The sequence below is a fragment of the Dama dama genome, chromosome 13 (assembly GCF_033118175.1).
Source record: "Dama dama isolate Ldn47 chromosome 13, ASM3311817v1, whole genome shotgun sequence".
In the NCBI taxonomy this organism is placed as follows: domain Eukaryota; kingdom Metazoa; phylum Chordata; class Mammalia; order Artiodactyla; family Cervidae; genus Dama; species Dama dama.
Genome location: NC_083693.1, coordinates 35176459 through 35192990, shown reverse-complemented (window position 1 = coordinate 35192990; position 16532 = coordinate 35176459). Strand labels below are relative to the sequence as shown.

The following is a 16532-nucleotide window of genomic DNA, read 5'->3' as shown; positions in this document are numbered from 1 at the left end:
CCTAAGTTATCCTAAGTGAAGAAAAGGGCTCAAAATATCCAGGAGAAAAAAAAAACAACACCTGAGCAAACAAGAAACTTGCAGAAATGCTGCTACCTCCTGATACAGAAGCACTGAGAGCTTACAGGGTCCACAGGAAATTAAAAGGAACCAGCAGGCCTTGCAGACTGGGCCTGGGTCAGAACCACCTGGGAGAGCTGGAGGAGACTCAGACTGCTCCACACCCTATGCTGCTGACAGAAATGGGCCAGAGGTAGGGCCCAGGATTACGATGGGGATGTTACTGCCAGTCCATTGACCAAGTCTGGAGCAGCACCCGCCTTTCTACAAAAGGAGGAACCAGGGCCCCTCAGAGCTGGACCCCAGCGCCGGTGACAGTGGCTGGCACACACTGCTGGTCCCCTGCTCTACAGTCGTTGAACAAAGGCCCATTGTAACTTTCATTTCCAGAAAAAAAAGTGGGCTTCCCTGGTGGCCTGAAGGTAAAGAGTCTGCCTGCAATGCAGGTAGACCAGAGTATGATCGCTTGGTCAGGAAGATCCCCTGGAGGAGGAAATGGCAACCTACTCCAGTATCCTTGCCTGGGAAATCCCATGGACAGAGGAGACTGGCGGGCCCCAGTCCACAGGGGTTGCAAAGAGTCAGACACAACTGAGTGACTAACACTTTCACACTTCCTTTACTTGAGGCAGGTATCTTGACACACATTCACTTAAAAAAACAAAACTGCACATGTGCCAAGTATGACAATCCCTGACCTGAAGGGGCTTTACAGTTCAATTAAAGCAACCCCAATCATAGATACAAGTAACACTTTTTCCCCCTGCAGCATCAGATCAATCCAGTCTTTGAACCTCTGCCACTGAGTAGAACCAGACAACTCACCTATCCAAATGATCCCAAATAAAAACCCTGCTTTCAAAAAAACCCCTGCTTTCAATAAAAGAAGCCAATTCATTTCACACATACTCATGCAAAAAAAGAAAAAAAAATTTTTTTAATCAAGACAAGAATTTGCCTGTAGAGAACACAGGTACCTGTGTCCACCCTGGAACCAGAGGTGGGTTCCTTCATGGCTCTTCCAGGAGTTAGAATTCTAAGCACCCCATGGGCCAGGGGATGGCCTGACGGTGAAAGTACCACTAGGACTTCACAGATTTCTTCTCTTAACTCCTGTTTACTGAGCAAAGCTCAGAAGAGGCTTTGGCAGGCATTTTTCAAATCCTCTGCCTGATCTGCATGTTACCATAGTCACATTCATTCTGGGAAAAAAAAAAAAAAAACAGGTGTTTCTGTTAAAATTAGCTGCTTCAAACTGTCAAATATTTTAGATCCCTATGCCAGCTTAAAAAAAAAGTATTTGCAAAATAACCAATCAGGTTTAAATGATGCTTCCAGAATTATGAACTCTAGATATTTTTTTAGAAACGTGACTTAAAAAAAAAAACAACGAAAAAACTGGGGTGGAGATGAGGTTGGAGTTCGAAACACATAACACGTAATTTTTGCATTTCCTAACATCAACCCAGAAAGAGTAACAGAAAAAGGCCAAGCTTAAACAACCAAGGAAAGACAGAGCTATGCTTTTATTCTAGTGAAGTCTTCTGTTTGAAAGCCTTTTGTCCCATTTACTTCGGTTGACTGTCATAAATAATGGCTTCTGTTCCGAGAACAGTGCCATAATCATTTCCTTCTCTCAGGACCATTCAAAGGAAGGTTTACAACATTCTCAGTCAGGATGGTGTCCTTTAGCCCGTGTTTAACAAAACTTGCCCTCGGAAGTCAGAAGAGCCCAAGGATAGCTGTCTAAATTAACTCTAGGGTGGTTTAATCTGGAAAAAGAAAAAAAAATCAGGCCACTGTGATTTTATTCCTGGAACCAGTATCTCTGCTGCCCTTATTAAACCCAAGGAAATAGGTCTGAGATGCTTTCACAAAATCAGGGCTATTTAAAAAACAAGTTTAGCTGCTTGGTACACTGGGAGAAGTGGGCTTCCCAGGTGGCTCAGTGGTAAAGAATCTGCTTGCCAAGCGGGAGACACAGGTTTGATCCCTGGGTCGGGACGGTCTCCTAGATAAGGAAATGGCAACCCACTCCAGTTTTCTTGCCTGGGAAATCCCATGGGCAGAGGAGCCCAGCAGGCTTACAGTCCACCAGGTTGCAAGAGAGTTGGACACAACTAAACGACTAAAGAACAGCAGCAATGTATCCGGAGAAAGTTAAAATACCAAAGACTTGTGCCCAGCTAAGCAAGTGATACAGACACACAGAAACACAGCGCATTCCTCACTCTATACTTTCCTGAAGCCTGTTGAAAAAATACAAGCGGAATTCACTTCAAGCCACCTGCTGGATGAAAAATCCTAAACTTTATCTTAGAGACAGAGGGAGAAAAAAAGAGGTCAACACACAACGGAATCTTTGATCAATTTCAGACGACAGAGATTTCAACTACAAGTCCAAAAATCTTTAATACATAGAAATGTTAAAAAGCAGTGGTCACTTGGCTAAGAGGAAAAGAAGTTTCAAAATTAATTTGGTGACTAGCTAGTTAACTGCATCCAAGTAGATAGGGAAAGTGGGTTGTTGTTTTTTTTTTTTTTTTGGCTTGCACTGTCCTGAAAATTGCTTCTGCAAGGAATGAGTCCAAGGAACAATTGGCAATTCTTTTTTTCCTAATCAGATACCAAATTTGCAGATTTCTGGCTCTGGTTTTATTTTACTATGTTCCAATCAGTTGACTCTTTGTGATCTGCACAGGCTAAAGGAAACATGCAATTATTACTTATGGAAATTCAATGAATAAAAGTAAGTAAAAATTCCTATATGCAAGCAGGACTGTCACTGGCACATAGGTTTGGTAGGTTTTCTCCCCTTAAATGCTTCCTGAACCTGACGAATTCAGACTTAAAGAAGGGCAGGGGGAGAGGAATAAACATTCAAGGTTATCTTCATCTTTTGTAGACTTCAGAAATTTAAATCTACCAGAATCTAAGAGAGAAAAAGAACAGCTCCCTTGGCCATTTTTAAAAATGTATACACTTGACCACTTTAAGACTTTTTCAAACTTCAGAGAAGCTCAAGGAGTGAAGTAACCCAACATAGATTTAAAGAGGTTCTACATGCTGAATACAATGTTCTTGTAATAAATACGGTCACTCAAGTAAAAACAATCACTACAACTTTCCTCTAACATATCACAGTGGAAAAATCTTTTTCTTTTCAGCTCTGTGACAACTGCAAAGGTTTAGGCACAACAAATCCCAAGAAAAATAAATAAACAAACTAAGCAAATTTAAAGCATGTACTAGTTTCATCCATGTAGCTCTCTGATAGGCACGACAAATACATTTGTTGTTTTTTCAGTGGGAAAATGTTCAAAACTCAGCAAAACCATACACCTCTCCCCCAATATTTCTTTTCTTAAAACTGTCTGCAGAAAGGACCTGCTACCTTAATTTCAGATTTCACTGAACAAAGCATCCAACATACAAGCAACCGGGCCATATCTTAGACCAAGGTCACAAAGATAAGTCCTTCGCCTGCCATCATGCCCTGGGTCTAGAGAGTTATTATCACACTTTTCAGAATACTTCCTCCTCCACTGAACAGTCTACATTTGTTTGGTTTTCTAAAATCAAGAGCAGTCGGTTCTTGTCTGAACAGACCTGTCTACATACTCTCATTTAATACACAGTACTTTTGCAGGTCCATACACAGATTCCCCTACGTGCATTCCATGTGGGACTAGCAAGAGCCTTAATCTGAAAAAGACAGGCGGAATACAAATCAGACTGCAGTCAGCCTGAACCCTGTTCATTAGGACAGAAAGATGAGAAGGGGACAATGGATGCAAAATTACTTTCCAGGAGAAACTAGAAGCAAGACAGAAAAAAACAAAGAAAACCTAAACAGCCACTCTAGCACTATAGGTAATCTAACCACTGTATGTGTCCCCTGCCTTTACAAGGGGACAGTTTTCTTTCTACAAACAGTTCTCTCTTCTTGAATTCTAGGCTGTTCAAATAAGTTAACCCTTTAGGAAAAAGCATAAAGGGACCCACCTCACTACTACTGAAGCGAAACCTTTCTAGGGTGCCTTTCCAGGAATGACAGGCAGCCTGCAACATTACAATTATTGAAAAATCAACAATCATTGCAGAAAATCATCTGAGAAACATAACATTTTAATAGATGAAATAAATACTCCAGTACATGCAAGGTAAAAACTTGACATTGGGGGAGGGGGATCACTCTATAGTGTAAATTAAAAAATAAAACACACACTCACAGTAGCTTTCTCCCCCCATTTGCAAATCACATGGCAAAGTCATACTCTTTCCACACCAAGTATACGCCTAATCCATCACGACTGCTTAAAAAAATAACAACATACAAACAAAAGGTAGCTACATCCATGTCTAAGGAGTGAAAACTGAGGTAACCTTTCTTTTAATTAGGGAAGAAAATAAAAGACCAAAAAAGAAATGAACCCATGACCTCCTTCCTGCCCAATAATTAATAATAAAAATTTAGTTGAGGAGTCCCGGAAGGGGAGCTGGGTTAGGGGGCGGGGGTTAACACCGCAACCAGCAGAAATCACATCTTCCACCTGCTGGTCCCTACTGTGCTTGGGCTGGTGGGGCACGGGAGCCCTCAGAGTGCGTGCACAAATGGCATGTATGCATGGCCCTGCCTTCTGGAAGATTCCTCACGAGCATTTAACGGGGCGGGGGGTAGGGGGGAAGCTTCACCGTTGATTTCTTTGGTATAAATGGAAAAGGGAAGAGAATATGTTATCTTCCTTTAGCCTGGGAGAGGGGGGGTGGAACAGGGGATGAGGGTGAGGATTGGGGGGGGTGCTAATTCACAGAATTGGAATTCACTGGCGGTAAAGTCCTGGGCGAAGACCTCTCCCTTAAAGCCTGAGATAGCAGGGTGCAGCCTTCAGACACGGCGCAGGCCGAGTTCCTCAGCCTCTCCCTGTGGTCCGACATCTTGGCGCCCCCGTCGGGGTGCTGCGCCAGATCCCTGAGGCACTGGGTCAGGAGCACGCAGGCCGACACCACGCTCATGGCGCCTCCCAGGATGGCGGTCTGCACCGCCTTGCCCTCGGCGCTCACAGCCGCCGCGCGACCCAGGAACTGCGGCTCGGTGGCGAAGCCGACCAGGGCGCCGACCGCCTGCACCAGCGGCCCGCTGAAGAGCGCGCAGCGGCTCCGCGCCAGCTCGCTGGGCGCCGCCTTCACCTCGCGCACGCAGGCCAGCAGCGCCGAGGCGCTGGTGCTCATGCACTTGACGCCCAGCTTGAACTGCTCACGCGAGAAGCGGTCCCGGGACTTGTCGCTAGCCAGGGCGCACGCGTCCGTCAGGAACTTGAGGTTGCGCGACAGGCCCTGCGACACCTCGAGCAGCAGCTGCGGGGTCATGTCGGCCAGCGGGGTGGCGCGCAGCACGGCGCAGCCCTGCTCCACCTCGTGGCGGCAGCGCGTCACGCGGTAGCGGTCCACCAGGCCCGGCTGCGCGGGCTGCGCGCCTGGCGTGGCCACGGCCGCCAGATAGGCCGCATGGGCGGAGCACTCGGTCAGGGAAACCACCAGGTCTCCCAGCTCCACCAGGCTGTCCCCTGCCTCCCCGAAGCGGCCCATGTTGAGCTGACTCTGCACGTCGTGGGTGAGGATGGAGAGCCCCTTGGTGCGCGCGATGATGGTGTCCCGGCACTGCTCGAAGGACTCGGTGCCGGCGCAGGCAGAGGCGGGGCCCTCGAAGAGCACGGGCCGCGCCTCACTCGACAGCAGCAGCAGGTCGGCCACCAGCTGCATCTTGCCTTTGCAGTGGTCACAGACGGACACCAGCCTCTTCCGCGGCTGCGACGAGGCCCCGCCGACGGCGCTCGCTGGAGCCGGAGAAGCCGCCTCGACACTGGGCTTCCCAGCGCTGCCGCTAGCCATCGCGCCCGGGGGGCACTGGCATGCCGCTGGGGAGCCTGCTACCACCGCCGCTGCCGATGCCGCCGCCCCCGCGGCCGTCGCGACTCAGCTGGCCAAGGCCGCGGTGCCTTCCCCGCACCATCATGCCATCCACCGCTGCGGGCAGAGGGCACTGGGCTGCGGCGGCCGGAGCCCCGGCGGCGCGGAGCGGGCCCGGGGGCCACAAAACGCAGGCGGCTCGTCGGGGCGCGGTGAGGGGCTGCAGCTTTCGGCCTCTTGGAGGGCTTGCAGGAACCATGAACCGGGGCAGAGCAAACTCACAGACTGCGCTTCTCGTCGCCGGAGTGCCAGGAAAGTCCCTTCCTCTGGGCCGCCGCCGCCGCCTTCCTGGGCATGGCCCGGTCCGACTGCCAGGGCAGGGGGGGCGGGAGAGGGAAGCTGGGAGTTGTCCTTCCTTCCTTCCTTTCTTTGAAATCAAAATCCTTTCCTCGGGGAGGAGCGCGGGCGGCGGCTCCGGCAGGCTCTGCTGTCAGCCACCTCGGGCTCGGCGGCGCACGTGGGCTTCAGGCGTCCAGACCCCGCCGGGCGGCACTTCCCCGCGACGGCGGCCGGGGTTGGCCCACGGGGACGCACGGCCGCCCAGTGGGCATCTCCTGCCTCCCGCTCTCGGGAAGCGGCGGCAGCAGGGCCGAGGGTGTGGCCGGTGCTGGCGCGGCCGAGTCAGAGTCGGGCGGGAGCCTGCACTGATTGCGCACAGCGGCCGCCCCGCTCGCGCTCTCGCCCGCCCGCCACGCCCGGGCGTGCCGGGCACCGCGGCGGTCCCTTCCCGCCTCGCCGGTTCACAGAGCGCGGCCCGGAGCCGAGGCGGCACGCCCTCCCGGACCGCGCGCCCCACGGCCCGCCGCCGGCTGTCGGCGCGAGTCCATCCCCGTCGCCTCCTCCTCGCCTCGGGCCCGCAGCGGCTGAGCTCTCCCGGGACCGCGGGCCCTGAGCATCGGACGCCGCCGCGCGCGTCTCCCGGGCGGCCCGGTCAACTCAGAAGGTCCCCGCGGCGCTGCAGAGACCCGCCCGGGCCCCGGCTCCTGCCATTTTTGTCAACCTCCAACTTCCGAGCGAGCCGGGAGAAACTGAAAGGAAGGGCGGGGGCCGAAAGGCAGAGGGGAAAACACCCGCTTCCTCTCCCCGCGCGGCTTCACCTCGGAGCACGGCCGTGGGTGCGCCGCCGCCTGCTCGCCCGCCGGGGCCGCTGGAGGCTTTTCCTCTTCCCGTCCGCGCCTCGCCCCCGGGCCCGCCGCCGCCGCCTCAGCCGTAACCTCCCTGGAGCCTATAGAAATCTTTTGTGTGGCGTCACCGCCTTTCGTTTAAATCCCGCTTCCTCCTCTCGCCCTTCCTCCCGCCCCCTCCGCCGCTCCCGGATGCTTGCGCGATGCGCTGCTCCTCCCCCGGGAAGCTGGGTGGATGCGGGAGGACGCCCCCGCCCAGCGCGGACGCCGCGGGGTCCGGGCCGGTGGTCCCCGGCAGAGACGCGGGGTAGCGGACCGGAGGGAGGCCCCTCTGGGCCTGGGGTCAGCGCCCACACTTGGGAGACCCGGGCGCAGCCGCCGGTTGGCCTTACGTAAGCTCTCAGCCCGACCCCGGGCGCTCCGCGCTTCCTCCCCGCCCAGGGAGCAAGTCTCAAAGGTGGCCTGTTTTCTGGACCGAAGAGAGGACGCCTGGCACCATCGCCGAGTGGTGTGCTGGGGTCCAGTCATCGCGTTTTGTGGGATGTCGACCGCTCGGCCAGGCTCTCCTCCGCCCTTTGTTGTGTTTGCTCCTCTTCCAGGGTGCGATCCTGGAGGGACTGTGCGGGTGAGCAAAGAGCCCTGGAGACGGGAGTCCGAGATGAGCAGAGCTGGCCGCTGGCGGCTTCCTCCCTTCAGTTCAATAGCCCTTATATAGTTAGAGCGTGAGCTTTGAACCAGCTTTTTTTTCCCCTGGGGTCAGTCTTCCCCAGCCATGTATGAGTTGTGTGACCTTATACAAGTTCTCTCTCCAAGTCTCCGTTTTCTCCTTTGGAAGTCAGATACTGTGCACTGACTGCCTGAGTACTTGGCTCATAAATGTAGCTCTGAAAATTATGAGCCTGTACTGGCACAGTCTGCCCTCCCATAATTTATGTGTCGTCAGCTGCATAATGGAAGAATAGTGGCCAACAGTTAAATAAGAGAAGCAGCCTTCGGAGGTAAACACCCCCATTTTACAGATTAGGAAAGTGATGGTCAGATGCCTTATGTACCTTCCCAAGGTCAAGAAGATAGTAAATGCATGGGCAAGCAGCCAACCGCCAACCTCTTTCTCATTTGACCCAGCCCTTGCTCTTCAGGAAGTGCTAGAAGCATCCAGGCTTCCCTCATCCCCTAAACCCGCCAGGGTCCCAGGGGTCCCCCCACTTCTTAGCCCTGAAACAGGCCATCTTAGGTGCCCAGCCCAGCACAAGCTGGGTGTTTCCAGCCAATGGAAATGTTTGTTCTTCTGCCCCTTTCTAGAGCCTGCTACTGCTACTGCTAAGTCACTTCAGTCGTGTCCGACTCTGACCCCATCCCTGGGATTCTCCAGGCAAGAACATTGGAGTGGGTTGCCATTTCCTTCTCCAATGCATAAAAGTGAAAAGTGAAAGTGAAGTTGCTCAGTCATGTCTGACTCTTCGACCCCATGGACTGCAGCCTACCAGGCTCCTCCGTCCATGGGATTTTCCAGGCTAGTGTCACCTTTTTCCAGCCAGTTGTCACTTATAACTGGGATGGATGACCTTGCAATTTATTGTCCAAACAGAAACAGTTTTGAGAGTAACTGTGAGACGTGTTACTAATAAATTAACCAGTAACAACAGAGACAAACTTGAATGGTCACCCTGCTTATAACTTAAAGGGTCCTTGTATATCTTCTACATTCTATATGAAACTACTTATTTTGCAAACTGAGGCCTATAAAACTGCTCATTTTCTAAACTAGCAGTGATTCTGTAGGGTTGATCCTTTTTATTTCTCTACCAGAGAAAAACAGTTGGATAAATCAAGGTCTTTCCAGGTAACCTAGGACTAGCACCCTCGTTTTAGTTAACTCTGAAAACTTCTGAGAAAGGCAGACCCCTCTTTTCACATCCAGTTCTTTTCATTCATAAAACTGCTCTGGGGTCAGAGGATTTTTTTCCAAAGCCACTTGGTGCTGCCTGGGGTCCTACTTTGCTTCTACATGTGCACTCTCTTTGGTTGTCGTTGTTGGAATTTCTGAACCCCAACAATGATCTGTGACACTTAAAATGTCCAACTCTATTCAGTGACATTTGGTTTAGCTCTTAAAATCGGGTGGAATTGGTTTCTTGGCCCTCCTGGCTTCATTTGTCAGATATGGCACCTCTTCCTAAACAAATCCTTCCCAGTACTGACTCTACCTTCCTCTGGGTCACCTTTCCTTTCTGCTGTCTTTTATCCACTGTACAAACAAAGGGCACCTACCACATGCCAGACCCCGTGGCAGGCACAGTCACAAAATAATGTGAGGGCTTGACCTCTTCTGAAGAGTAGAGTCCAGAAAGGGCAACAAGGAAAACAGGTCATCACGACTATACTATTCATCTAGTGAAAGCAGAGTCAAGAAACTGGAGGGATTTGCCTGGTAGTCCAGCGGTTAAGACGCCCCACTGCCAATGCAGGGGGCATGGGTTCCATCCCTGGTTGGGGAACTAAGATCCTGCATGCCACATGGTGTGGTTAAAATAAACAAATAGGGAGATTTAGAAAGAAACTATAGAGTATTGTTCACCAAACAGTCTAGTTGCATTCGACAGGACCATGTGATCAGTCCTGAGCCTTGAGATGTCAATGGTAGGGATGTGGGTTGTCTCAGATGGAGGCTGGGGAAGGCCAATCTAATTCTCCACTCTCTTCTCCTGCTGTCTCTGCTCAGAAAACTGTGTCCTTGGAGGTGCAACTACCATAAGCCTCGGTGACCGAGGAGCAGACCCCCTCTACTAACTGTGTTGAACAGGTCACATGAGCAAAAAGTAAACTCCTTGTGGAGCCACTGAGATCCAAGGGTTATTTGTTGCTGTAGCGTATTTTCATCTAACTTGATTAACAGAGGAAGGCTGTGACTGCCCCTGGATTCTCTGCAGTAAGGGCATTTTCTTTAGAAAACTCCACCCATTACTTCTAATCCTCATTTAAAATTTTTATTGTTGTTTAGCACTAAGTCCTGTCACACTCTTTGCGACCCCATGGACTATAGTCCGCCAGGTTCCACTGTCCATGGGATTTCCCAGGCAAGAATACTGGAGCAAGTTGCCATTTCATTCTCCAGGTGATCTTCCCGACCCAGGGATCGAACCCACATCTCCTGCATTGGCAGGTGGATGGATTCCTTACCACTATGCCACCAGGGAAGGCCTTCTTTTAAAATTAAAATATGCCAAAACAATTTGAAAAAAAATTTTTAACAAGGGACTTCCCTGGTGGTCCAGTGGTTAAGACTCTGTGCTTCCAGTGTAGGGGGTGTGGGTTCAGTCCCTGGCTGGAGAACTAAGATTTCACATACTGCATGGTGTAGCCAAAATTTAAAAAAAAATTTTTTTTAATTAAAATATGATGTGAACCAAGGTATTTTTCATTAAAATGAAAACTGAGAGAAGAAAGCTGAAAAGATTTGGGCTGAAGGACTGGCTAGGGGAAAGCAACTGGAATAGACAAGAGGAACTGGAGCTGTGCAGAAAATGGCTTGGCCCCTGCAGAATGTCTTCTCAGTGCCTGGCTCAAGGCCAACACTTAGTAGGCATTTAATAAATAAGTGAGCGAACAAGATGCAAATAGAAAGCTGATTCAGGATTTAGGGAGGAAGCCAAGGTCAGGAGGGGCAAGATTGTTGGAAACATGCTTTTCTTCCTTCTTTACCTGTTATAGTAGGTACATCCTCCTCCTGGACTTTCAGCAGGTATAAGACAACTGGAGAAGGAAATAGCAACCCCACTCCAGTATACTTGCCTGGAAAATTCCATGGGCAGAGGAGCCTGGCAGGCTACAGTCCGTGAAGTCACAAAGAGTCACACATGACTGAGTAACTGAGCACACAAAGACAACAGCGTGAGCCTCTGATTTTTTTTTTTAATTGTGGTAAGATATCTATAACATAAAATTTACAATCTCGGTCATTTTTGTGAACCTAGCCACAGTTCTGCGGTGTTAAGTATATTCACTTTGCTCTGTAACCATCATTACCATCTGTCTTCAGAAAAACCTGACATCTCCTCAAACTGAATTCTGTACCACTCCACAATGACTTCTCATTCCCCTGGAAGTCACTATTCTACTTTGTATCTCTATAAATGTGAATATTCTAAGTACTTTATTTAAGTGGAATCCTGTAATATTTGTCCTTTTCTGTCTGGCTTATTTCACTTAGAATAATGTCTTCATGGTTCACTGATACTGTCACATGTGTCAGAATTTTCTCCCCCTTTTTATTATTATTTTAAAAGATATTTATTTATTTGCATCAGGTCTTAGTTGCAGCATGAGGGATCTACTTCCCCGACCAGGGATCGAACCTGGGCCCCCTGCCTTGGGAGCTTGGAGTCTTAGCCACTGGACCACCAGGGAAGTCCCTTTTCTTCCCTTACAAGACTGAAGAATGTTCCATTGTATGTATCTAGCCCTACCAGGTTTGATAGCAAACACTGCAGATTTCCCTGGTGGCTCAGACGGTAAAGCATCTGCTTACAATGTGGGAGACCTGGGTTTGATCCCTGGGTTGGGAAGATCCTCTAGAGAAGGAAATGGCAACCCACTCCAGTACTCTTGCCTGGAAAATCCCATGGATGGAGGAGCCTGGTAGGCTACAGTCCATGACAGAGAGTTGGACCAACTGAGCGACTTCACTTTCACTTTCATATCACACTGCAGACTTTATAGACTTAACAACCAAGCTGTGTTTGGTCTACGGTGCCACCTGGTGGTCAGTAAGGGGCATTCCCTGCCCTAATGTATCTTAACCTTTGAAGCAGTGTTCCTGTTTTGTCTTTGTGGTCATAATAGTCCTTGTGCGTGCATGCATGCTCAGTTGTGTCAGAGTCTTTGCGACTCCATGGACTGTAGCCCAGCAGGCTCCTCTCTCATGAGATTTCCCAGGCAAGAATACTGTAGTGGGTTGCCATTTCCTTCTCCAGGGGATCTTCATGACTCAGGCATTGAACCCACATTTCGTGTTTCCTACATTGGCAAGCAGATTCTTTACCACTGAGCCACCAGCAAACGCCCTTGTGGGGGTCTGTAGTCATAGGTGGGCCAATTCATTCTCAGGCATTCTTTCTAACACATAGGTAAACATCTTCCTTAATATCTTCATTTCAATGTCTCTTCTAAAGGAGAGAAATTTGTATCTGGAAAATTTACCCCTACTGTCTTTTCCCCAGATTTAGTCATTCTCCACAGGTGATGCATGAGAGTGACATCTATTGGCCCGTGGTTCATTACGGAGCAGGGTCACGGGGTGACAGGTCACTCTCCTTACCCACCATGTCCTCTTTCTCTCTCGTATACTTTGTGCTCATACAATAAAACCACCTGGGCATGATCTCACCTATCCACTCTCATACCCACCCCCCATCCCTACCTGCCCTCCCTCCCTCTGCACTGTCTTCACCTGAAGCTAGTGTGTTTTGAAGGAGGCCTGTGTGCAGGGCCTGTCATAGCATGACAGTTACACCTGTGTCTTCAGTTTCCAAGATCTGGAATTTTCTGTAGTCTGATTTACCAGGAAGCCCTACATGGAAGTGAAGGTTGCTTTCACAGATAAATTCTCTACCCCATTTCCCTGCTGGTTTATGACTTTTGGGTGTACTCTCCAGAATTCTGTAGGGGAGAAAAAATAAGTACTGAAATCTAAGCTCACCAGACACCTAACTCCAATCACGCCTAACCATTTTCTGATTTATGTTTTATTATTATTTTTTATTATTTCATTTTTAAAATTTTATTGTTATATAATTTTAATTTTATTACTTTTTATTTTATTATATATAATTTTATTTTTATTCTTTTATTACTTATTTATATTGACTAATTTATGTACTTAGCACATAAATTAGTCAATAGCTACAGATATTAGATAATTAGGATTCTTATAATATTAATACTTGGCTATAGGGCTTCCCTGGTGGTTCAGCAATAAAAGAATCTGCCTGCTAGGGCAGGAGACGCTGGAGACTCAGGTTTAATCTGTGAGTGGGTAAGATCCCCTGGAGGAGGGCATGGCAACCCACTCCAGTAGTCTTGCCTGGAGAATTCCATGGAGCCTGGCAGAGTACAGTCCACGGGGTTGCAGAGTCGGACAGACTGAGCATGCATGCACAGAATGACTAGCTTTATTGCTCCTCTACATGAAGCCTCCATGACCCCCAGACAGACTCAAGCATTTCTGCCCCCTTGTACCTACTGTGCTCTGTGCCTGGCCATTAGCATAGTGTATTTGTAACTCTCCGCTTAACTCTCCCTATCACCCTGTCATCCCTTTAAAGACAGGACTTGATCTGTGCATCTCTGTGACACTGGACTGCCAGGGAAGTCCTATAACCAATTGCATTTTAAAAGTGGTAGGGGATGCACAGAAATGCACTGATGCGTTCAAAAATACTGATGATACTGTTCTCGCCAGCCACCAGTGCATTGCGTAGTTATCAATAAATAATTTAATGAATTCATTTGCAGTTCCCTGCAAGAAGGTCCTCCTTTCCATGAACCAACATCCTGTTGCCCACAGCTCTTACTGAGTAATGGACAGAAAGTTATGGACCTTCAGGAACCCACAGAGGGGCTCGGCCTGTGTGTGATCATGATCTACAGCTCACAGCTCTTGGATTGAATACTAGGCCTTTGCTTAGCAGGTGTGTTCAGCCCACTTCCCTTACAACTTGTCTTGGAGAGTCCAGGAAACGAGTTCTTTGGAAAGAGAGATTGTAAGTGCTCTAAACATAATTGCCTCTAACTGTGCTGCAAAGTATAGGAGATGTTTCAGATAACACAGATAAAATTCTTAACTTTTCCTCTTAGGAGATGAATTCAAATCACTTCCCTAAATTTTCAAGGCAATTGCAGTATTATAGATAATTTTAACTAAGTGTATTATTCTGAGAATTTTTGCTTAAGTTAGACTTTTCAGTATTTGGGAAGCATCAGTGCATTTATGCGCACCCCTGACCCCTTTTGGGCTTCCCTCGTGGCTCAGCTGGTAAAAAGTCTACCTGCAATGTGAGAGACCTGGATTCAGTTGCTGGGTCAGGAAGATCCCCTGGAGAAGGGAATGGCAACCCACTCCAGAATTCTTGTCTGGAGAATCCCACAGACAGAGGATCCTGGCGGGCTACAGTCCATAGGGTTGCAAAGAGTTGGACGTGACTGAGTGACTGACACTTTGACTTTCCCACCCCTTTTAAAACACAACTAATTACAGAACTTCCCTGGTGGTCCAGTAGCTACTAGTCCAAGCTCCCACTGCAGAGAGCCCGAGTTCAATCCCTGGTCAGGGAACTAGATTCCATACGCCACAACAATAAACATACCACATGCTACAACTAAAGATCCTGCATGCCACAAGTACAAGATTCTGCGTGCCCCAACTAAGACCTGGTACAGCCAAATAAATAAGTGAATAAATATCTAAAAAAAAATACAACTGACTTAAAATCCAATGCTTAGAAATAGCCACGATATACTTATTTGCAGTTATTTCCCCATATATACATATACATATCATTTTAATACCATGTTATAACATTTTGTCATTTAATAATAAACATCTTTAATGTCAACAAATATACATCTACGACATCCTATTTAATGACTGCATTGTTTTGCATTGTAAATGTGGATTTTTCAACCTACTGTAGTTGAACATTTAGGTTTGCTCCTGTTTTCTCATCTTACAGAGAGTGTTATGTAGGACTGATAACAGTGGATAAGTGAAGAAATACATGTACAGCGTTCAGAAGAGTGCCTGCCACATAGTAAGTGCTGTGGATTATGACCATTTCTATTATTTTCATTGTCTATTTCCTCAGAGTCATTCAAGTGGAATTAGGCAGTTAAGAGTTTTGATACATTTCACCAAATTTTCATGCAGAAAGTCTCCATCCCCTTGAGAGAATGAGAATGCTTTTTTCCTGAGTTTTGCCAACAACATACACTATCCTAATTTTTATTCTGGCCCCACCAGTAGGTGAAAAAATTACATCTTATTTGAATTTGCATTTCTTTGATATCTACTGAGATAATCACTGCTGTACTTTTTCATATGCAAATAGGTTTATTTATTTTGGAGAAATAAAAATATGATTCCTCTCCCTTCCCATGTTTCAACCAGAAAGTTCATCTTTTTCTTACTGATCTGTATGATATTTTTCTGTCTGCCATGTTGGAGTTTTCCTCCCAGTTTACCGTCTGCCTTTTAGCTTTTTTTCATGGTGTTTGGCAAAACACAGATTTTAAGTGTTTGATTTAATATATGAGTCCTGCTCTCCTTTTCACAAGAAATGATGGGGACCAGGAACAGACACCCACCTCAGCCTGGGCCAATCACATTCTCTCCTGGAAATCTGGAATTGTCAGAAGATAATCGGTTCATTGCTACTTGTGAGTAAATATAAACCTCAGGAAATATGTGGTGATTCTTCTTGCATTGGGTTAAAAAGTACAAAAGTAAAGTATAATAAATAGGGACCTGCTGAATGGTCTAGTGGCTAAGACGCCACGCTCCCAATGCAGGGGCTTGGATGCATCCCTGGTCAAGGAACTTGATACTGCACACCACAACTAAGAGTTTGTATGCCGCAACTGAAGATCCTACATGCTGCAAGGAAGATGGAAGATCCTGAGTGCTACAACTAAGACCCAGCACAACCAAATAAATAAATTAAATTTTTTAAAGAAGAATAGTCATGGTCTCCCCTGTCTCCACCTCAGACCCAATCTCAGGCCCTTCTTCCCATGACTCCTCATGATTCAGTCTTTAAAGGGTAAATGTTTGGCACCACAGAGCCTCTTGAACTGAGCTGTACCCTTCAGGTCACAGGACTGAGTTCTGATGAGCTGGTACCTGTGCCATTCCAGTTTTTCAGTATTTTGAATATCACTCCTGCTTGATTACAGATATCGCTAGAGGACTTGCCTGGTGGGCCAGTGGTTAAGAATCTGCCTGCCAATGCAGGGGACATGGGTTACAACCCTGGTCCTGGAAGATCCCACGTGCCACAGAACAACTAAGCTCATGCTCTGTGAGTACTAAGTCTGTGTGCCTGGAGTCCATGTTCTGCCACAAGAGACGCCACCTCAGTGAGAAACCTGCCCACTACAACGAAGAGCAGTGCCTACACGCTGCAACTAGAGAAAGCTTGCACACAGCAATGAAGACCCCGCACAGCCAAAAGAAAAAAAAAAAACAACGTATATATATATATATATATATATATATATATATTTTTTTTTTTTTTTTTTTGCTAGAAACTCTTGCTGCACCCTCCAGTTGAGGCATCCCTCACATGTTGTGGTGTGACACTACCCAGAAGGAGCCCAGCTGAG

The 16532-nt window shown here is 47.9% G+C and overlaps 1 protein-coding gene and 1 long non-coding RNA gene across 3 annotated transcripts; one reads left to right on the top strand and one right to left on the bottom strand.

Annotated features, from left to right (window-relative positions):
- Positions 1–4170: 4170 nt before the first annotated feature.
- On the bottom strand, positions 4171–7266 carry TLNRD1 (talin rod domain containing 1). Its single transcript, XM_061158854.1, has one exon. The coding sequence runs from the start codon at positions 5950–5952 to the stop codon at positions 4864–4866; it is 1089 nt and encodes a 362-aa protein (XP_061014837.1). The 5' UTR covers positions 5953–7266; the 3' UTR covers positions 4171–4863.
- A 131-nt stretch (positions 7267–7397) lies between these two features.
- LOC133068382 (uncharacterized) lies at positions 7398–15849 on the top strand. 2 transcript variants are annotated; one of them, XR_009695507.1, is made up of 5 exons: positions 7398–7779; positions 13668–13915; positions 14885–14962; positions 15486–15587; positions 15720–15849. It is a non-coding gene; the product is annotated as an uncharacterized LOC133068382 (long non-coding RNA). The 2 variants fall into 2 exon arrangements; XR_009695506.1 differs by having other exon boundaries at positions 15486–15846.
- The last annotated feature ends 683 nt before the right edge of the window (positions 15850–16532 follow it).